Genomic DNA, 22750 nt, shown 5'->3' with positions numbered 1-22750 from the left:
CAATTTTGTGAATATTTATGCTGTATATTTCCTTTGATGTTAAATAAGTCAGATATTTTAAAAACTCATTTGATTGATCTGGAACATGGTGATTTAATTCAATGTATAATTGTGCAATATACATGTATCCTTGCTTCTGTATTACATATCCTTGACTAGATAATCAGTGCTGCTCCCGGGGACGAAAGAAGGGTGTGGTCATGGAGGGTGTGGCTCCTGCACTGTCATGGTGTCCAAGTTTCAGGGCAAATCTGGAAAGATAGTGTATCTTTTACTGTTTAGTATTCAACAGTTTTTGCAAGGATTTTTTAACATGTTTGAATCATTTTACCTTTACTTTTACCAAATCTGTGTATTGTACTAAGGAGTTGTAACCCTGGCAACCTCACCTTTCCTCCAGGACAGTATGGGGTGATAATATGGGTGATAATGTGCGATTTAAGTCACTGTTGCAGCAGTACCTCTAGCAGAAATCATGATCACAAAGTAGAAAAGTACTACTTTTTGCCGATCCTTACATTTTTGCATTCATGATCGTATATAAACAAGTGTAAGGAGATGAATTAGACATCTTTAAAGTGCATTTCGGCAGGTAAAAAGGCGAAATTTTAGCATTTAAGCATTTAATCATTGAAGAAATCATTGAAGAGCCTTTCCTGATATATACCGAAATATAGTATTTGCTGTGGTGCTTCAACACTTTTTTAATCTCACTTGACAATTGTCGTCACCCAATCGTATATGTCAGTGTCAGAGTTGTTGAAGCTCTTTTAAGGTTAAGTTTTCATTTATGGTCCTTTACTTTAATACTAATAAAGGTATATTTCATTGAAACTTTATGATGTTCTTGTTATGAATGGCCTTGACATTCGGTAGACACTATACAATGAATGCTTGCTTGTTTCCATTATGTGCAGCTCACGGTCTGGCTATTACAACAGTTGAGGGAGTTGGCAAACCCAACACTGGATTACATGAGATACAGGTTTGTATGAACTTTAATACAACTCAAATGATGCAGGTACTTTTATACAACTCAAATGATTCAGGTACTTTAATACAACTCAAATGATACAGGTACTTTAATACAACTCAAATGATTCAGGTACATTAATACAACTCAAATGATACAGGTACTTAAATACAACTCAAATGATGCAGGTACATTAATACAACTCAAATGATACAGGTACTTTTATACAACTCAAATGATTCAGGTACTTTAATACAACTCAAATGATGCAGGTACTTTTATACAACTCAAATGATTCAGGTACTTTAATACAACTCAAATGATTCAGGTACTTTAATACAACTCAAATGATTCAGGTACTTTAATACAACTCAAATGATACAGGTACTTTAATACAACTCAAATGATTCAGGTACTTTAATACAACTCAAATGATTCAGGTACTTTAATACAACTCAAATGATTCAGGTACTTTAATACAACTCAAATGATACAGGTACTTTAATACAACTCAAATGATACAGGTACTTTAATACAACTCAAATGATTCAGGTACTTTAATACAACTCAAATGATTCAGGTACTTTAATACAACTCAAATGATTCAGGTACATTAATACAACTCAAATGATACAGGAAGATTTTATTATATTTGATGCACTTATATTTTATGAGGACAAATAATGCACTTAGATTTTGGCTCTTTCCCATCAGTCGTTGGTTGCCTTTGTGGACAAGTAAGTAAGGTGACAGTCTCACAGACTATATTCTATAAATATAGTCCTGACATTCTGCCCGTTAAGGCATGTCTTGTTTTTGTCTATATGTAACTGTTGTATACACGTTTCATATATGATCTAAATATACCAGTGCTTACATAAACAAGACCTGTCTGTCCTTAAAAATAAAGCGTACTTGATTATTCTTAGTGCTTGATAGTAAGACAAGAGCCTTGATAAGGTAGAATTTTTTAAGAAATTCTGTCAAAATCCACATTAAAGTTACTGATACCTACTTTTATGCTCTCATATAAGTGTGAAGCTTCAACCCATTCCATTCAGTAGTTCTAGAGATACCAAATTACATTTAAAAATTTTAAACCAAAGTGTGGTGCCCATGCCATTGCCTGGGTGAGACTACAACAGCTGTCCCAATTCTTCAAAAATGAAGCTAAAAAGTATATTGTTAATTGTATATTATGAAGGATATGGTTCTTAATTTGGTGTAAATGTTTGTTTCTTGTTACAGAAAAGGATGATAGAGTCTCATGCATTACAATGTGGATTTTGTACACCTGGGTTTGTTATGTCTGCATTTGCACTCCTCAGGAACAATCCCTGTCCCTCCAAAGATGAAGTTGAGAGAGCCCTCGAAGGTAAGATTAATGTAATGAAGTTACAGATAGACAATAGTATTTTCACAGATGGACAATAGTGATTACACAGAAACACAATAGTGGTTAAAAGTAGCATTATGATAGATTGAAAGGGGACAAATTGGAAAGGGCATTTTGTTCTTTTCTGTCTTTAAATTGGGCAGCATATCTTAATTTTGTAAAATAGAGCTGTCAAACATAGAAACAATATACATGTTTACATATTAATATTCTCAACCATGAATTTGTAGTTTTTAAACTACAACCTTGACCCCTAAATGACATTGACTTTCAAGGTTATTTTTTCAAAATTCTTGAAATTTCATCATGATAAACACTTTTAATATATTTTTGCATCAAGGTGGGTTTTTATTTTATAAATAGACACACCTTTGTAGTGGTATTGATAGATTTTCATTGAGAAACTTTGGTGATGAATTTCTGCCATTGTTTTATGTATTTCAGGTAATCTCTGCCGTTGTACAGGTTACAGACCTATCCTTCAAGCTCTAGAGCCATTTACTAAGGTAATCATTCTGATACTATTAAATGAAAGCGGATGTAGATTTAGACAGGCAATACAATTTTGTCACCAGGCTAGCTTGCACAGGATTGTTTTTGCATATTTTTTCTTGGGTTTCAAAGTGCTAAAATTTTATCGTAAACCTGGCAGCATGCTGCTTTAACATTCTAAGTTTCAAATCTAGTCGTAGATATAGAATTTCAAATACTTATTTTAGTACTTATTTTATTGTTCACTCCTTGTAAGAGATAAAGAGACTATAATAAAGTGTATGTCCTGATTACTTTATACTTGTTGGGGGGATAACCTTAACACATAGATATCCCAGACTTTTGGTTAACAAGATTATGTTTAAACTTTCTTTCAAGGTGACTTATAAATATAAGAGCAGGACCGACTCTGATGGTCTTTTCAAATTTTATAAATTTTTAATGTAATTATGTGGACCTGAATTAACTTTTTGTTTTCTAAAAACTGCTTAAAACATTCTTTTATTAGACCAAATATTAAGATACCAATAAAGAATATCTTAAAATATGAAATGTAGAAATTAATGTTTGATTTTTCAGTTATTTATTTATCCCCCGCCGAAAATTTTCGGCGGAGGAATTTTTCGGCGGAGGATATAGAAATAGTCTCCGTCCGTCCGGCCTTCCGTCCTTCCGTCCGTCCTTCCGTCCGAAATTTTTGTCCGGAGCATATCTCTAAAAGTATTTGAGTTATCAACTTGAAACTTCATAGGTGGATAGACCTCATTGAGGAGGAGTGCAGTGGACAAGAATGATAACTCTACCTTGCATGATTTTTGAGTTATTGCCCTTTGTTATTTTTCAAAATTGATTTTTGTCCAGAGCATAACTCCAAAAGCCTATGAGATATTAACATGAAACTTCATAGGTGCATAGATCTCACTCAGGAGGTGTGCAGTGCACAAGAATGATAACTCTTCCTTTCATAATTTTTGAGTTATTGCCCTTTGTTATTTTTCATACCTAATTTTTCACCTGAGTGGAGCATAACTCAAAAAGTGTGAGATATCAACATCAAATGTCATAGAAGGATAGATCTTATTGAGGAGGAATGTTGTGCGCAAGAATGATAACTCTTCCCTATACATTTTTTGAGTTATTGCCCTTTGTTGTTTTTTTCATGCTATTTTGTCCAGAGCTTATCTCAAAAAGTATTTGAGGTATCAACTTGAAACTTCATAGGTGGATGGATCTCATTGAGGAGGAGTGCAGTGCTAAAGAATGATAACTCTACCCTGCATTATTTTTGAGTTATTGCCCTTTGTTATTTTTCAAAATTAATTTTTGTCCAGAGCATAACTCAAAAAGCCTTTGAGATATCAAAATGAAACTTCATAGGTGCATAGATCTCACTCAGGAGGTGTGCAGTGCACAAGAATGATAACTGTACCTTTTATAATTTTTGAGTTATTGCCCTTTGTTATTTTTCATACTTAATTTTTCAATTCAATTTTTTTCTCAAAAAGTATTTGAGGTATCAACTTGAAACTTCATAGGTGGATAGATTTTACTGAGGAGGGATGCAGCACACAAGAATGATAACCTACCCTGCATTATTTTTCAGTTATTGCCCTTTGTTATTTTCAGTCATCAGTATTCACATAGGTTTCAAATCTGTAATCACTATAGCCATCAGTTTTCATTACCAAAAGACCTCTTAAAATGGAATTATTCTGCTCTACTACATATACATTCTTCCAATGAGCAAACACATTCGGCGGGGGATGGCCATGTTGACATGGCTCTTGTTTTATCAAAGAAAACTTAAAGTGGTGGCTTTATCATACCATGTTTTGTATACCTCTTTCAAATACATGTACATGTATTTTTTGTAGTGTTGCATAAAATCTTTAAACCAAAGTTTGTTTAGGTGTGTCAAACTTATACATATCCATAAAGATAATTAAGATATTTCAAAAAATCTGTGATTGAGTGTTTACTGGTTATCTCTCCAAACAGTATGACTGTTATGATTGCTCAGATACTCAGATATTTGCTATTCCAGACCTTGACAATATGGTTCATGAAATTGTTAAACTCACGATCGCTGGATCGTGATCAGTACATATTATCAAATTACTTATCAGTCTTTTGGATAAGACTTAAATCAAGGTTTCATATATGAGTGCTTAAACACTTGGCACACTAAAGAACCTGAGGAAAAGCTTCTGGAATTGCACATGTATATGCAAAATCTAAAAATTTAGTCTAAAAGACAAAGGCATTTTAAGCTAAATAACTTTTGAATAATATGTGTGATAATATTTATTTTCAGCTGAAAGTTGAAAACAACATTGTAATTTCTTTTTCCATATAACGATTAGGTTATCTTTTATTTGATTCATGATTTGTGAATCGTCAGAAGAACATATTATGTTCTATTTGGTTTGTTTGTTTTTCACAAAAATTTTACCCTGAATATAGCATTTTTTAAAAGTTTTTCCACATACAGCCTTCAAACTTCACATGTGCACATACTTTAATTACCTCTACCTGCTAGATCCACTTAAAGGTCATAGGGTCAAGGGTCATGGTCACAATCTGGGCATAGCACAACAAACATAGTTTTTGCTTTTCTTGCTTTCCATAAAACTACTATTTGATTGAATTAATTACCATGAACAATACATAAACAATTTATATATTTACAGGAATGTTGCCCTATGGGAGAAAATTGTTGTAAGAATCAGAATCAGACAGATACTCAGGTAAAAGAGTTCATTTTCTTGATTTTTTTGATTTTTCCAAATTGTTCTATGTTGAATGTTTTCCTTATTTTATTGTTAGAAATAGTTACTAGACTGCTAGCCAGTACATCCACACTGTGTTACATGGGGTTACAGGTTGGTTAACTTAATAATCATCTTAATACAGTAGAGACTGACAAATCCTCAACCAGTGCAGTAACGGGTTGACTCCCATGAAATTATATAAGGAGTTAACCCGTTACTGCACTAAGGTGGCGATATGTGCTTTTCCAAGAAACCTTAAGAATAAGGTCACATATGACAGTGAGTCTCTTAATACAGTCTCAGAGAGAGAGATATTAAGATATTTCAAACCAACTTACATAGCATTGTTAATTACGTACATAACTGTAAAGAAAAGTAATAAAATTAGATAGTTTCAGATTTATACAATATTTCTTGTATTATTTGTTCTTTTGACCAGCACATTATATGTTACCAGTAAAAATATTGTATTGTATTGTATTGCTGAGATTCAAGCCAATATTGGTTAATCTTGTATGTTTATTTTAGGAAGCAGAGGTTGAGAATCCAGCATGCAGCTCTTCTCAAGTACCAATATTCCCACCAGAACTGCAGGTAATTTGCATACAGTAAACTCCACTTATAATGATTTCGCTTATTACGATATACCACTTGTAATGATTTCGCTTAATGCGATATACTATGTATAAAAATTTTGCTTATAACAAAATACCTGGCACATATAAATAATGATTTTGCTGACAACAATTTTGCTTATAACAATATACCACTAAACCTTGTCATAGCAGCTTCATTCTGTTAACTAGAGCCTTCAAAAGCAAAAATCAATATGACCTTAACCTCTTTATGACCTTGACCTTCAAGGTCTTTTTTCTCCATATAGTGAAATTAATGAGAACAAATCAAAATAACCACATAAGTTTTATGTGTAAATCTTGATTTCCCTTGTAAGTCTTTTTTTTACAGACTAGTTCTGAGTACACAAAGTCTGTATATTTTGAGGGTCCAAGTTGGAGTTGGGCCTCTCCATCTAGTTTGTCAGAACTTCTTGCCTTGAAGACAAAATACCCACAAGCCCCTGTAATCATGGGAAATACAACAGCAGGTATGGAAGTTTTCCTGTACAATCTCCAGATTAAGATATTCAAGAATGACCTTGATCTGTAAATGGGTCAAAAATGAAATTTTACTCCAATACAGTAGACAAAATTATGTTCTTCCTCTGATGTGTTTGCCTTGTGAAATAAGAAAAAGTCAAATGTGGCTCCTGCTTGCTTGTTGCTCTTGTATTATATGCAATTGGTTAATTTAACATTAATGAAATATTTATAAAAACAACTAACAGCTTGGTTGTGTGTACATATGAGAAAGCTGTTGGAGGTATCATGTCTGAAAACAATTACAAGAAAACTAGCTTATTGAGCAATGATATGATTTACCGTTAATTATACAAAGATGAATTTTAAAAAATCAATTATAAGTAATTGATTAGTTAATTGATTTAGGTATATTCAATTATTTCAGCTTTATCAATTAAGCTAGGGAAATTCAACAAGTCACCTATATTACTATATGGGGGTAATATAGAAGAGTTAAAGCAGGTCAGTGTAACAGATGATGGCGTCAGCTTTGGTGCCGCTGTGACAGTGACTGAATTAGGCCAACATTTACAACGAATGAAGAATGAAATTCCAGGTAAATTGAATTTTTCTGCATGTTTATGAGTTTTTCTTTATTTTATTGTTTACCAATAGGTTAAGATTTTTAATCTTATACCACTTTAAATTTGTATTATGGAGAAAAAGACTTGGAAATAAAAAAGTGGTGGTTGTAGCCTTAAGTTGTTTAGGTGTTTATTAATTTTCTCATCCCAGGGATCATTCCAGGAAGTGAATTCAAGAGTGGTTTAACGATATATTATGCTGAAATTTGATACATTCACATATTCAAATTAGAATTATCCAGTAAGCATTTGCCAGATTTCAATAAATATTTGAAATAAAAGTATATTACCCAAAGATGAGCGTTATGAATACTGTATTGTATATCTTATATGAAGAAGAAAGCTTTCAAAATAATATTTAGATTTTAACCTGTTTTACTGTAATTTTTTTTCTAGAAAATAAAAGAGAATATTTTACAGCACTAGAGGAGATGGTAGGGAGATATGGAGCAGATCAAATTAGGAATGTGGCTGTAAGATTTAGATAAATCGTACATTCTATTAGTGTGATTTATTTCATAGTGAAAGGCGCATATGCCATGATTTCTAGGTAAATTTGCATACAAATATATTATTTCTCACTGCAAAGGAGATTGTATAAAATTTTTACTAGGAGCTAAATCATCTCCGGGACGCCTCCTTGACAGTCACCTGATTTTCAGGATAGTCCCGGACATCGGGGACATGGCACGTATGTGAAAGGGGACAATCAAAGTCATTTACATGCTTGATGATGAATTGAGTTGGTGTGACAGAGTTTATTCTTGTATGACTTTATCTTTTGTATTTTTGAGCATGTTAGAATTCAAAAAATATCACATTGTTGTTGAATACATTGCTTTAATAATAAGCTTTGATTACTTGTTTCCCATTAACTTGTCTATTTGTGAAATGGACTTGACAAACATTGAATTCCAAACTCTCCATTGTAAGTTTTAGCGATTCCAATATCAGCTTTATAAGATTGATCAGGCAGTAGTATATAGACAGAAATTCAGGGAGTAATTTATAGCTATGTACTGCTGGTATAGTCAACACTGTATGTTGTAAGGCAAACATGCCATAAGCTCTAGACTGCTTCCCGGGACACCTTTCATCCAGGAGTTGTATAGGTTAATGTTATTAAACATTGTACATGTATTTATCATGTATTATATATTTCAGACATTGAGTGGAAGTATACTGTCAGGAAGGTCCAACTCAGATATTATCACACTGTTTACAGCGTTGGATGCCAGTGTGTGTCTGATTTCAGGTAATCTGCTGAATTTCTGTGGAATGATAAAAAATTATTTTAAAAATCTTTATTAGTCCCCTACCGGTTTACCGGTGGGGACTTTAGGTTTACCGTCCGTCAGTCCGTCCGTCTGTCCGTCCGTCAGTCCACAAAACTGGATCCCGCGATAACGCAAAAAGTACTGAAAATATTTTAATGAAACTTGATATATGCATAGATGGCAGTATGGAGATTATGCACGTCTTTTTCTTTTCTTCCTATGTTGAAAATTCTGGTTGCTATGGCAACAAATAGGCTGAAAATATGGCAAATTTTACACATAACCTGGATCCCGCGATAACGCAAAAAGTACTGAAAATATTTTTATGAAACTTGATATATGGATAGATGGCAGTATGGAGATTATGCACGTCTTTTTCTTTTCTTCCTGTGTTGAAAATTCTGGTTGCTATGGCAACAAATAGACTGAAAATATGGCAAATTTTACACATAACCTGGATCCAGTCATAACACAAAAAGTACTGAAAATATGTTTATGAAACTTGACATATGGGTAGATGGCAGTATGGAAATTATGCACATCCTTTTTTATCTTCCTATGTTGAAAATTCTGGTTGCTATGGCAACAAATAGGCTGAATTTCAAGATTTCTGATTCTAGTTTTTAAGTTTTTTCACTCTAAGTTCTTTATTTCTTAAGGTATTTTCTTCAAACTTTAAATATAAGTTGCTTGTCATCAACCACATCATATGTGACAAGGTTTACAACTCTAGCACAAAATTTATCAGAATTACCTCCCTTGAACTTAAAATTTTCATGAAAAAAACATTGTTTTTTTTAATAACTTCTTTTTCTGAATGTATCTACTTCAAACTTCGTATAAATGTTTGTTATTGTCACTCAACATTTGTGAGTGTTCAATACTCTAGCAAGGCTATTTCCAGAATTATGCCCCTTTTGAACTTAGACTTTTTTTTGAGAAATTGGTAATTTTTACTCCAACTTCTTCAATCATGATAGGATTTTAAAAATGTTATATTTTGATAACAGGGATGTTTAAAAAATAACTTTAGAGTGTCCTTCAGTCCGTCTGTCTGTACATAAAAACTGTTTCCTGTGATCACTTTTAAAGAACTTTTTCAACAAATTTACTTAAAATAGGAACATAAGTGAACCTTCAGAATTTTGCTTGGGCTCTTACCGGTAGGGGACTTATGGATTGCTTGCAATACTATGATAATTGCTTGTTTCTTAAGGTATTTTCTTCAAACTTTAAATATAAGTTGCTTGTCATCAACCACATCATATGTGACAAGGTTTACAACTCTAGCACAAATTTTTTCAGAATTACCTCCCTTGAACTTAGATTTTTTAGGGGAAAAAATGTTGTCTTTTTAAATAACTTCTTTATTTCCTAATGTATCTACTTCAAACTTCATATATATGTTTCTTATTATCACTCGACATTTTTGAGAAGGTTAAATACTCTAGCAAGACTATTTCCAGAATTATGTCCCCCTTGAACTTAGATTTTTTTTCGAGAAACTGGTATTTATTACTCCAACTTCTTCATTCCTTATAGGATTTACTTAAAAATCCCACATCGTAATAATATGACAAGGTTGTATAAACTAATTTCCTTACTAAGCATGGAAACTTAACACATTACTGTGATATAGACAAACTTATTTTATTATGTTTTGTGGTTGATATTTTCAAATACAGACTTCATCCTCAAATTCATTATAAATGGCAATACACAGGAGTGTATGACAATTAAAGAACTTTTTGAGGGACCGGTAGGGGACTACTGTATTGCCCGCAATACTATCAAATGCTTGTTTCAATAGACTATTGTTGCATGAATATTTTATTTTTATGTATTTTATCCTTTTTTTGTAGAAAATGATTTATAAACATATATACAACCAAAGCCTAAGAGAATATGAAAACTATATGCGCTGTGAACCTATTATTAATGATATTAAAAATTTAGTATGTCAGGCATCTTATTGATATTTCAGCTAATGGTGAGAGAATAGTCGGAATTGAAGGACTTTGTGTGCAGGAAAATGAGGTCATTAAATCAGTGTGCATCCCAAACAGTGGTCAGGTACAGAATATTTGTTTCATTTCTACACAAGTTTCAACAAATTAAAACAAAAATTAAAACACCCATCTTTATGCTTCCCTCTGAATGTTCATACACATAGTTGTAAAATTTTACCCTTAACCTGCTGGAAATGAAAGTGATTAGCCTTTGCGGCCAGTATAGAGCCAGGTCATCCTGCACATCCATGTAGTCTGACAACACTCTTTACTGTTGGCAGATCAATTTTCCATTTTGTCATTGAAATCCCTTAAAACACAAAGTTAAGGTTTTTGAATGCAAGTTGGTATCTCCAAAACTACTAAAGAGAATGGGTTAAATCTAAACACAACTTGAGAGAAAAATAGGAGGTCACTATGTACAGCACATAACTCTAGCATGGATATTGACAGAATTTAACCCTTTTTTGAAATTAGAAAATTCTACATTATCCAGGCTCTTGTTTTACTATCAAGCACTGAGAATAGTTGAGCATGCTGTCCTTCTAACAGCTCTTGTTTGTTTTCTTTTTAGGGTAATATATCCAAGAGTAAGTTCTTCAAACAAGCACAGAGAAGGACATTCTCATTGGCCATCATTAACTGTGGACTTGTTGTGACATTGTCAGATAAAAGGACGGTGGAAAAACTTAGGTAACATTTGAACATTTCTTGTATGAAGCCAACTCAGGCAAGCAAAAAAAAATCCAGTAAAATGCTCTCAACCGAGAATAATTTGTTCTATGTACTAAATTGTTCAACATCTATTAAAACTTGGCATATATTATCAATTTTGACGTCTCTATATCTGTATTCATTGAGATCTGATGGTCATCAGTACAGGAACAACCAAACAAGTTAATCAACCTTCCATGAGGTGGAGTGATGGTCAAGTGGTTAAAGTTTCTGCCTCTTAACAGAGGTTATGGGTTAGAGCTTAATTGGGTCACAACCAGATTTCTTTATTTGACACCAGCAATCATTAGTTCCATGCTCATAAATTACAAGAAATTGTTTCACAATCAAATCATTCAAATGTAAGAAAACTATGTTTAAAACTGACCACCCTCTTCAAATGTACAAATGAGGTACAGTCTAAATTGTTTCCCTTTTACTAATTCAGGATTTGTTTTGGAGGGATAGCCGACAAAGCAGTTTTGGCAAGAAAGACAATGAAGTTAGCAGTGGGGAGGTAAGCATGGTATTATTTCATAAGGATTTATTACATAACATCTTTTACATTATACAAAACCATGCAGACATTGACATATTCATCTTTAGCATTCTGCTGCTTCAAATGATGAAATAGTAAAATTACACATTAACTTTAAACCAGCTGAATTTGTGTAATGGATTTTCCCTGGTTTGAATTGGGAACAGTTCATACAAAAATTAAAGGATTTCAGTATCAAAATACAAAATTGAGCTACCAACAGTATAGAGTCTGGTCAGACTGCATGGATGTGTAGGCTGGCCTTAAGACTACATGGAAGTGCAAACCAGCTGGCTCTATGCTGGTTACAAAGGCTAATCGCTCTCAGTTCCAGCAGATTTAGAGTTAAACTGATTCGTTTGGCCTGAAGTTCCAGAGAACAGTCGACACTTAAAGTCTTGTAAATTTCCCGCCACACTGATACACTGATTGTAGACTGTGACTAAATGACACTGATTGTAGACTGTGACTAAATGACACTGATTGTAGACTGTGACTAAATGACACTGATTGTAGACTGTGACTAAATGTGATAAAACCGAGCAATATACAGTTGTATTTAAAACTTTCAGGACTTGGGATGATGACTTGCTTCAAGATGTTATTGTCAGTTTGTCAGAAGATTTTGCGTCTGACAATGGCAAGCCTGTTGACAACTACAAGCTCTCCGTGGCAACAGCTTTCTTCTTCAAATTCTACAATCAAGTCAAAACAGATTTGGTATATCCTACATTATATTTCTTTTTTAATATCCTACAAATGTAGATAATGATTTATTTAATTATGTCTCCCCCACCTCGGGGGGAGACATATTGTTTTTGCCCTGTCCGTCAGTCCGTCCGTCCGTCCGTCCGTCCGTCAGTCCGTCAGTCCGTCCGTCCATTCTTCGTTTCCGGACGATAACTAGAGTTCCTTTTGACCTACAGCCCTCAAACTTCATAGGATGATTGGTCTTATAGAGCTGATGATCCCTATGTTTTTTGGGGTCAGTAGGTCAAAGGTCCAAGGTCACACTGACCGTTGGTCAATTTTCTCGTTTCCGGGATGATAACTAGAGTTCCTTTAGACCTACAGACCTCAAACTTCATAGGATGATTGGTCTTATTGAGCAGATGATCCCTATTGTTTTTGGGGTCAGTAGTTCAAAGGTCAAGGTCACAGTGACCGTTGGTCAATTTCTCGTTTCCGGATGATAACTAGAGTTCCTTTTGACCTACAGACCTCAAACTTCATAGGATGATTGGTCTTATAGAGCAGATGATCCCTATTGTTTTTTGGGGTCAGTAGGTCAAGGTCAAGGTCACACTGACCGTTGGTCAATTTCTCGTTTCCGGATGATAACTAGAGTTCCTTTTGACCTACAGCCCTCAAACTTCATAGGATGATTGGTCTTATAGAGCTGATGATCCTATTGTTTTTGGGGTCAGTAGGTCAAAGGTCAAGGTCACACTGACCGTTGGTCAATTTCTCGTTTCCGGATGATAACTAGAGTTCCTCTAGACCTACAGCCCTCAAACTTCATAGGATGATTGGTCTTATTGAGCAGATGATCCCTATAGTTTTTGGGGTCAGTAGTTCAAGGTCAAGGTCACAGTGACCGTTGGTCAATTTCTCGTTTTCGGATGATAACTAGAGTTCCTTTTGACCTACAGCCCTCAAACTTCATAGGATGATTGGTCTTATAGAGCAGATGATCCCTATTGTTTTTGGGGTCAGTAGGTCAAAGGTCAAGGTCACAGTGACCGTTGGTCAATTTCTCGTTTCCGGATGATAACTAGAGTTCCTTTTGACCTACAGCCCTCAAACTTCATAGGATGATTGGTCTTATAGAGCAGATGATCCCTATTGTTTTTGGGGTCAGTAGGTCAAAGGTCAAGGTCACAGTGCAGTGGGGGAGACATGCGCTTTTTTACAAAAGCATCCTCTAGTTTTTATACCTATTGCTGCATAAGAATTTTAAGAAATTGATTTTTTTTTAGCAACTAGAAATTTTCCTAGTTAATGTTTCTACCGATGTCCTTTTCATACACTGCATTGCATTGGCACTATTGTAAAAATGAAAATATAAATAATTCTGTTATTACAATTTATATGTTTTCCTTGTTGAAAAATATTGAACATGTAAGAAACTCAATAAAATCTATTTTTGGATGGAAAGAACATTCAAATACATATGTGTACATCTTTTAAAACCTATTAAGCTATTGTAATTTCATTTGAAAATAATCTCTTTCATGAAAATACTTACATCTTGCATACATACTTATTTTTCTGTTTTTAGTTATGTTAAAGAATAGAGAGGTCTTCTTAATGGCCATTTATGTAAGTCAAACATTTCCATAATGAATGTATTAAATCAAACATTTCCCTTATAGGGTCAATCTGGGCCAGGTACCGCATGTCTTGATCCACTCACACTTGAACCCTGCTCCTCCACACAATTCTATGATGCCTGTACAGAGCCGGGTCAATCAGAGGACGATGCATTAGGTCGACCTATACCAAATGTATCATCAGAGGCTGTGGTGTCAGGGGAGGCAGTGTATACAGATGATATGCCCAGAATGGAAGGTAATCTTTTACACCAGTTTCTGACTGAAATCATAATAAGGGGTAATGAATATTATTTCATCTATTAACTTTTTGATGATTTTTTTAGTGTCAACAGCTTAAAATGTAATTAGGGTGGCTTTCAAACTGAGATAATATATTAAAGGTTAATATTTGTTATGTCATCAATTTATTGTTCTAGATAAGATTTTTGTGACAATAGCAGATGTAATTAGAGTGGCTTTCAAACTTGATTGTTGTCAAGTGAAATTCTGAATTGTTTGGGAATAAGACAAAATGATTCCCTCTTACAATATGTAAAAAAAATCACCTAAGTCCTTGAACAAGGAAGAGTGGTATTCAATGAAGGCATAAGATTTCTCTAGGAGAGTTTTCTAAAAGTTAGTTTGCTGTACAATTGAATAAGAGGAAAACTGAAATAAAAGCATATTTTAACGTTTTTTTTTATTCATATACATGTATTTAGTATGGATATAGTTGTAAGTGCATGTTTAACTGTTCTTAAAATCATAAGCATTGTTTCAGATTACTTTATTTAAAAAAACAACAAAACAATAAAACTTTCAACATTAAAGCCCAGTGTTGTTCATGTTGAAAGCCAGGTTGAAAATTATTAGGTTTTGAAGTTTATCATCAATATAACTAATTTATTATAATTTTCAAGATAAAGTGATGGTATTGCACAAAATGATAATTTAAAAGATGATTTTGGGTCTTGAACCTAGGTGAGTTGTTTCTAAGCCTTGTCTTAAGCCGTAGAGCTCATGCTAAAATTCTGAGTGTGGATCCCAGTGCGGCATTGAAGATGGAGGGTGTGCACAGTTACATTGATCATAGAGATGTCCCAGGTTCAAATCTGTGGGGACCCATTAAAAAGACTGAAGAAATCTTTGCATCTAAGGAGGTAGATTTTTTTTTCTTGCATATTAGACAGGATTATTTACTGTTTAAACTGGTGCTAGAAAAACCTGTCTTACATATTTTGTATAAGAAAAGTCACATGCTTTAAAAAATGATGCCATTCCTGAAGACCTTTTATAAAGGAAGTGCATTTTTAGGATGACGTCATTTTGCTGTATGAATCAAATACCCGCTGTCCTAATAGATGGGAATGTCTAGCTCCTGTGTAACTCTTCACTGAAATTCGGCAGAGCCATGTTACCACCGGAAACAGACATTCCAGTCTGTACCGGCAGCGTTGAAAGATTCTCATATTCGTATATAAATTTGAATTTATTTTATGATTACAAAAATAAATGCTTATTGAGTCACATGTTTACAAGATTACAATATAATAGAACTCAATTTTAATATCAAAATCTTTAAAGCATCATTCTTCCAAATTCATGCTAATTTTCATGAAAATGTTTAAAATTAAAAAGTAAAATATTAACAAAACTGAACGAAGAAAGTAACAAATGCATGGAGAGGCACCTGGAGGGTCGCCATAATTATGACTTCTACTGTGTTGGTAACCCAGCTTAAATGATAACTTTATTTAACAATCCCTGTTAATAAATTTTTTTATTTTTTACAGGTGTTGTGTATAGGCCAGCCAATAGGAGCTATATTAGCAGAGAATAGGGAAGTTGCAAGAAAAGCAACATATCTTGTGAAAATAGAATATGAGGATCTCAAACCAATTCTTACTATTGAGGTACTTTTTGTTGATATATTTTAATGTGTTGTTTCTTTTTTTTTACCTTTATCACTCTAAAAATCTTCATTGGACTTGTCCTTCTTTCAGTCTGCTCAAATCCATTTATCATTTTTAGAGAAAAATTCAGAATGTGTGCTGACGGACTAAATAGCAAACAGTGCATACCAGTATCAGTCTGCATAGAAGTGCTGGCTGATCTTGGTCTGCACTGGCTGCAAGGGTAGAAACATTTGAGCTGCGTCACGACAAAACCAACTTAATGGGTTTGCGACCAGCATGGATCCAAACCAGCCTGCGCATCTGCGCAGTCTGATCAGGATTCATTCTGTTCGCTTACCAACCCTATTACAAGTAGAGAAACTGATAGCAAACAGCATAGATCCTGATCAGACTGCGCGTATGTGCAGGCTGGTCTGGATCCATGCTGGTCGCAAACGCACTATGTTGGTTTTGTCGTGACAAGGCTCATATATTTGTATTGTTTCATTAAATGTGAACTGTGCATACAAAAAGCATCGCTATCAGTTTACATAATTGTTATAGAGTTTGTAAGCGAACAGCATGGATCCTGATCAGACTGCGCGGATGCGCAGGCTGGTCTGGATCCATGCTGGTCGCAAACGCACTATGTTGGTTTTGTCATGACGCGGCTCATTTGCTTGTAGCAGGCTTAGGGTTTAATAAGATGCCTAGAAATTCCGCTGGGAAAAAAACGGTTTTGAACTGAACGATAGTCTTATTTGATGGATTGTGTGCAATGGGACAGACAAAGAGCTATCCCAGGCTGCACATCCTTTGTGCTCTGAGCAGACTCTATACTTCATTGTTACTTCTTTATTTTAGTATTTTGATTGTAAAATCATAACAGCTAATGATAGACAGGCAAAGAATCAAAGTGATTTTAAGCCCGACAAGTCTTGTCAACAAGTTAAGTTGGAACAGTATAGTATGTCTTTGAAATTATGCTTGCTTTCCCAGGATGCAATTGAAGCACAGAGTTTCTATGAAGGTGCTCCATGTGCCCACCAGCTGGAAGGGGACATAGAGAAAGGATTTCAGGAGTCTGATCATGTTGTGAATGGTAATTTTGATTATTTAATAAAGCGTCATGTGTATTTTGAATATGCCTGGCTTATTTCTATATGTTTAATGCTAGGACATGTTTTAAGCTTGACTATTGAAGAATTGGAAGAGCTATTGTATTCACACTGACTCTAGTGTTGGTGTTGGTGTCAGTGTTACACTTTATTAAAGTTTTTGGGTTAAAGTTGGTATCTCCAAAACTACTGAAGGGAAGAGGCTTAAACTTCATACGCTTATTTGAGAGCATAATAAGAGGTCACTATCCAAACCTGATATCTCTAACATGGATTTTGACAGTTTACTGAGAGTAGTTGAACAGACTGTCCTTCTGACAGGTCTTGTTAAAAAAGAAATGTTTAGGGTAATTAAATTTAACAAAATAGGAAAGTTTATCACAATTGTTACTTTTTGGTGAGGTTAGCTAAAAGTTTCAAAAAATCATATAACTAATTGTGGAATAAAACTTATTTTAGGTTTAAGGGATATTCTTATTTTCAAATAAACCATTTTCAGTGCTTAGTTGTAAATGATAAGACATAAAGAAGGAGTTACAGCTGTTTTTTTGCAAAACTGTATCTCAATGCTAGCAATGGTTAAGAATGATACTTACTGGCTAATCTTATACAGTTGGAACAGTTTCTGTTTTGCAACAGCAACATGTTGAAGAAGCATGCATCCAGATTCATGCTTATTTTCATGAAAATTTTGAAAATGTATTTAAATATATACATTGCAAATATCAATTTCAATCCATATAAATCAAATACATGTTAGAATATGCAAAGAAAAAGTCCTTACTCAATACTGCATTAATCTTGCTGTGGAATTACGGTGATAAATACGCAAAATCAGTAATTCTTTGCATGCAACATATAAATTGATTTTTTCAGCTCATCTGGAGGCATGCAACTTTAATACAATTGATACAAAATGATTTCTCAATGAAATTATAAAATGAGCCGCGTCATGACAAAACCAACATACATGTAATTGGTTTGCGACCAGCATGGATCCAGACCAGCCTGCGCATCCGCGCAGTCTGATCAGGATCCATGCTGTTCGCTTACAAACCCTATAACAAGTAGAGAAACTGATAGCGAACAGCATGGATCCTGATCAGACTGCGCGGATCCATGCTGGTCGCAAACCCATTATGTTGGTTTTGTCATGACGTGGCTCAAATTTAATTTTCACTGTAGCGAGACTATATCTGAATATGGATGAATAGAATAAATCTTAAATAAGTGGAAATATTGTCACAAATACACTTGTGAGTAAAATGTGTTGGATAATGAGAAGCGCATGAGTATCATTTTAAAAATGTTACAAAATTCGGAAAATTTTACAGAACTATTTTTCAACAAAAACAATGTGACATCATAATGAATAAGACGGCTTGTTGTTACATAGCAAAAACTCATTAAAGATTGTTGAGAACCCCTAGAAAGCATGTAATGAATAGAAACTTTGGTTTTCACTCTATGAAATATATTTCAACAATCTTACATGCAAAACAAATATCCTCTAACATTAAATTTAACAGAATGATTATTATAACAGGGGAATATAGGACTGGACATCAAGAACATTTCTATATGGAGCCACATGCTGCGTACGCCATTCCTAAAATAGAGAATAATGAACTGGAGATCTATTGTACAGCACAACACCTTATGAACTTACAGGTCAGTATAGACACATGTTGAAAATATTGCCATTTTATCTGCCAGGTCAGTATCTACACATGTTAAAAATATTGCCATTTTATTTGTCAGGTCAGTATCTACACATGTTAAAAATATCGCCATTTTATCTGTCAGATCAGTATCTACACATTTTAAAAATATCGCCATTTTATATGCCAGGTCAGTATCTACACATGTTTAAAATATTGCCATTTTATCTGTCAGGTCAATATCTACACATGTTAAAAATATTGCCATTTTATTTGTCAGGTCAGTATCTACACATGTTAAAAATATCGCCATTTTATCTGTCAGATCAGTATCTACACATTTTAAAAATATCGCCATTTTATATGCCAGGTCAGTATCTACACATGTTTAAAATATCGCCATTTTATATCTCAGGTCAGTATCTACACATGTTAAAAATATCGCAATTTTATCTGTTCGGTCAGTATGTACATTTGTTAAAAATATTGCCATTTTATCTGTCAGGTCAATATCTACACATGTTAAAAATATTGCCATTTTATTTGTCAGGTCAGTATCTACACATGTTAAAAATATCACCATTTTATCTGTCAGATCAGTATCTACACATGTTAAAAATATCGCCATTTTATATGCCAGGTCAGTATCTACACATGTTAAAAATATTGCCATTTTATCTGTCAGATCAGTATCTACACATGTTAAAAATATCGCCATTTTATTTGTCAGGTCAGTATCTACACATGTTAAAAATATTGCCATTTTATCTGTCAGGTCAGTATGTACATTTGTTAAAAATATTGCCATTTTATCTGTCAGGTCAATATCTACACATGTTAAAAATATCGCCATTTTATCTGTCAGGTCAGTATCTACACATGTTGTAGATATCTCCATTTTATCTGTCAGGTCAATATCTACACATGTTGTAGATATTGCCATTTTATCTGTCAGGTCAGTATATAGACATGTTAAAAATATCGCCATTTTATAGATAATTTTTTTATAATGTGTCAGAGATATTAGTGTTTTCTCTCAGATGCATGTTTTAGAGCAATCTACCGTCAATTTTGTTATGCTTTGAAGAAATTATCTTTTTCTCTTTTTTTTTTTAAAGAAATTACCCATTATTTTCTCTGTCTTCTGTTTTTTGGAATGTGCACATCATTATAAGGGTGTGCGTGTTCTAATAATTTTTGGTTTTTGTAAGAAACTATTTTCAGCTTTACTATTTGTTAAATGCAAGTTGATATCTCCAAAACTACTGTCGTAAACCTGGGTTTTCGCGGTTCCGCCAAGCTTACGGGGTTCTTTCAAATTATAGTTTTGGGCGTTATGTATATCTGTCAGGAGCCGACACCACTGGCTTGTTGTATGGTTTGCCAGGAACCAAATTTCCTCACAACTGGTTGCAATTACGACTTCACACACGTACAGTTTTCACTATTTATTATTCAAGTGTAAATATTCATAAGAAGTGTCAATTTAAAATCAGTACATTGTAAAATATGCCAGCCTTTATAGTTTATATCTAATATCTGCATACAATTCCACAGTTAAAACTAATACATGGTTGATCCCATACATAAAAGTAAATGTAAAGTCCAATTCCTGTTAAAGCAGTTCCAAAAATGACCAAATTCAGTATAAAGTTCATAATCATCAGCAGTAGAATAAAGATCAACATATTCATTTATTCAAGTTGAAGTTCTAAAACATTGATGTTCAAGACAGTACATTAAATTCAAAATGATTGTCCAAAATCTGTAAGATTGTAAATTATCTAAGTGTCCAAATTAAATGTTAATATTAAATCAATTACCAAAGTAATTATACAGCAAAAATTCCACAGTTAATCTTAGTCTGTTCTTCTCTCTCCTGATACTCTGATAAGTATGTATGTAGTTAAAGCTTAATGAGGGTCCATCCGCCCTTTCGGGCACAAAATGCAGCTTGCGCTGTCAAGTACGGACCCCGGACATGTCACCAGTCATGTCCTTAAAGAGTTAATTTTGAAGCACAAAATGGTGATAATTTACCTCCATGCAATTTCCACGGAGTAATAGCCAAAGATATGAATTTTGAGCCGAAAAGTAGGTCACTGTACGGCGGTCAATGAGAACCTAAATGTACAGTAACCTGTGACAATAGGAAAGGTGTTTTTAGCCCTGAAAAGGGCTGTTGATGCCAGCTATAGGCCTGCCTTACAAGCTGTCTATCTGTACTAGGGGCTCACGCACCCTAGTACACCATCCTCGTCGTCTCAGCCTACTTTGTAGGGCCACTCCCCTCGGCATTAGTCAGGACACCGGCAGCTAACATCACTAAACAGCCGCCTTAAACGATTATAACTCGAATCTTCCATCCTCTGCCGGTGCCCTGTGCCTTCTCAGCGACGTGCACGCTCCGAGGGGAAGTGAGAAGATACTCTGATAAGTGTGTGTGTGTATTTGCGTTTATTTATACTCGCCACCGGTTGCCCATATGGGCGAGCCCTCCAGAAGAGTATTAGTCATTTTATTTTTCGGAGGATAGTGCAATTACAGATACAGAAAGATGCCCCAATTCCAGAAGCTTCTCCTGGTTCTTTAGCGTGCCAAGTGTTTAAGCACCCATACACGGGACCTCGATTTAAAGTCTCATCCGAAAGACTGATTAGTAATTTAGTTGGCCAGCCCGGGAATCGAACCCACAATGTCGAGATTACAAGTCTCGCGCTCTAACCGATTGAGCTATAATTTTTTTTTTTTTTTTTTTTTGATGCGTTTATTTAAGGTCGCCGCCGGAAAGCCCATATGGGCGACCGTACACTCAAGTCGGGTCATCCTAGAGCGTCCCGCCGAGATTTTTCGTCAATTTTTTTTCCAGCTTTATTGGTGGAGGAAGACCCCAGGTGCCCCTCCGGGCATTATTTCAGGCACGAGCGGGCACCTGGGTAGAACCACCGACCTTCCGTAAGCCAGCTGGATGGCTTCCTCACATGAAAGATTTCGACCCGAGTGAGGATCGAACCTACAGTGGTGAGGGACCTGTGATCTCAAGTCAACGACTTTAACCACTCGGCTACGGAGGCCCCTAATTGAGCTATAACCCCGTCAGTCAGTTTAAGTTTATTTATACTCGGCGCCGGTATAACCATCTGTCCGAGAATATAGCATCCGTGCCGGTCCACTAGGGTAGTCACATCGGGGACGTCTTTTTCAAGCTGAATCTTCCTGAAGCCTATTCTTCGTTCGTTGGTGGTAGAGGAGTACGACAATACTGGCCAGGCATCAAGCTCCATACTGGACGATAACAAAAACGGCTCTCGTTAGCGCCAACCCTCCAGAGTTAGTCACGACAGGTCAACCAATCACCTCTGGTACTTAAGATGACTTGACCTTGACCTGCCGTGTGCCTTCTCCGCAACGTGCACGCCTCTGGAGGGATTTGGAGAAGTTGAGCTATAAGCCCTGTGCAGCCCCTTTTTATAATGGTCTTGAGAAGAATTGTTACTGGCTAATTTGCACAGGCCAATTAAAATTAGTTTAACATATTAACACATAAAACAGCAAAATTGATTGGCTGATAAGCCCTATTAGGAGTTTGCCCTATTTTAGATTGACAGCTGATTGACACCTAAGGCATTGTTTACATAACAATTAGGCTCCACCCCTTTAATTCTAAACAAATAAATTTAAATAACTTGTGTATCTTTAAACTCATACAATAAAATAAAATATAAAGCATGGAATCATAATCTACATAAAATTCCCTTTCTTATGATATAAGTTTCATGATGGAAAAGTAAGTATTAAGTGTTTTGAATTCTGGTCTAAACATTAACCCTTGCAGGTTTTATCACATCAAATATGGCTGGTTGTTATA

General features: G+C 34.7%; 1 protein-coding gene across 1 annotated transcript in view; it reads left to right on the top strand.

The window, feature by feature from the left end:
* Nucleotides 1-22750, top strand: part of LOC132717420 (xanthine dehydrogenase/oxidase-like) — a 52610-nt gene that overhangs the window by 8229 nt on the left and 21631 nt on the right. The window contains exons 3-22 of the mRNA XM_060700885.1: nt 168-264; nt 877-985; nt 2222-2348; nt 2814-2875; nt 5552-5608; nt 6161-6226; nt 6599-6737; nt 7157-7327; nt 7752-7828; nt 8520-8610; nt 9774-9795; nt 10597-10705; nt 11216-11334; nt 11804-11872; nt 12466-12613; nt 14269-14464; nt 15190-15368; nt 16002-16121; nt 17103-17205; nt 18768-18892. Of these exons, the coding sequence (XP_060556868.1) occupies nt 168-264; nt 877-985; nt 2222-2348; nt 2814-2875; nt 5552-5608; nt 6161-6226; nt 6599-6737; nt 7157-7327; nt 7752-7828; nt 8520-8610; nt 9774-9795; nt 10597-10705; nt 11216-11334; nt 11804-11872; nt 12466-12613; nt 14269-14464; nt 15190-15368; nt 16002-16121; nt 17103-17205; nt 18768-18892 (2186 nt within the window). The remainder of the gene's footprint in view (nt 1-167; nt 265-876; nt 986-2221; nt 2349-2813; nt 2876-5551; nt 5609-6160; nt 6227-6598; nt 6738-7156; nt 7328-7751; nt 7829-8519; nt 8611-9773; nt 9796-10596; nt 10706-11215; nt 11335-11803; nt 11873-12465; nt 12614-14268; nt 14465-15189; nt 15369-16001; nt 16122-17102; nt 17206-18767; nt 18893-22750) is intronic.

Source organism: Ruditapes philippinarum, unplaced genomic scaffold (genome assembly GCF_026571515.1).
Source record: "Ruditapes philippinarum isolate M1 unplaced genomic scaffold, ASM2657151v2 ctg875_1_1_1_1, whole genome shotgun sequence".
Lineage (NCBI taxonomy): Eukaryota > Metazoa > Mollusca > Bivalvia > Venerida > Veneridae > Ruditapes > Ruditapes philippinarum.
This window is presented reverse-complemented; position numbering and strand designations above follow the sequence as displayed.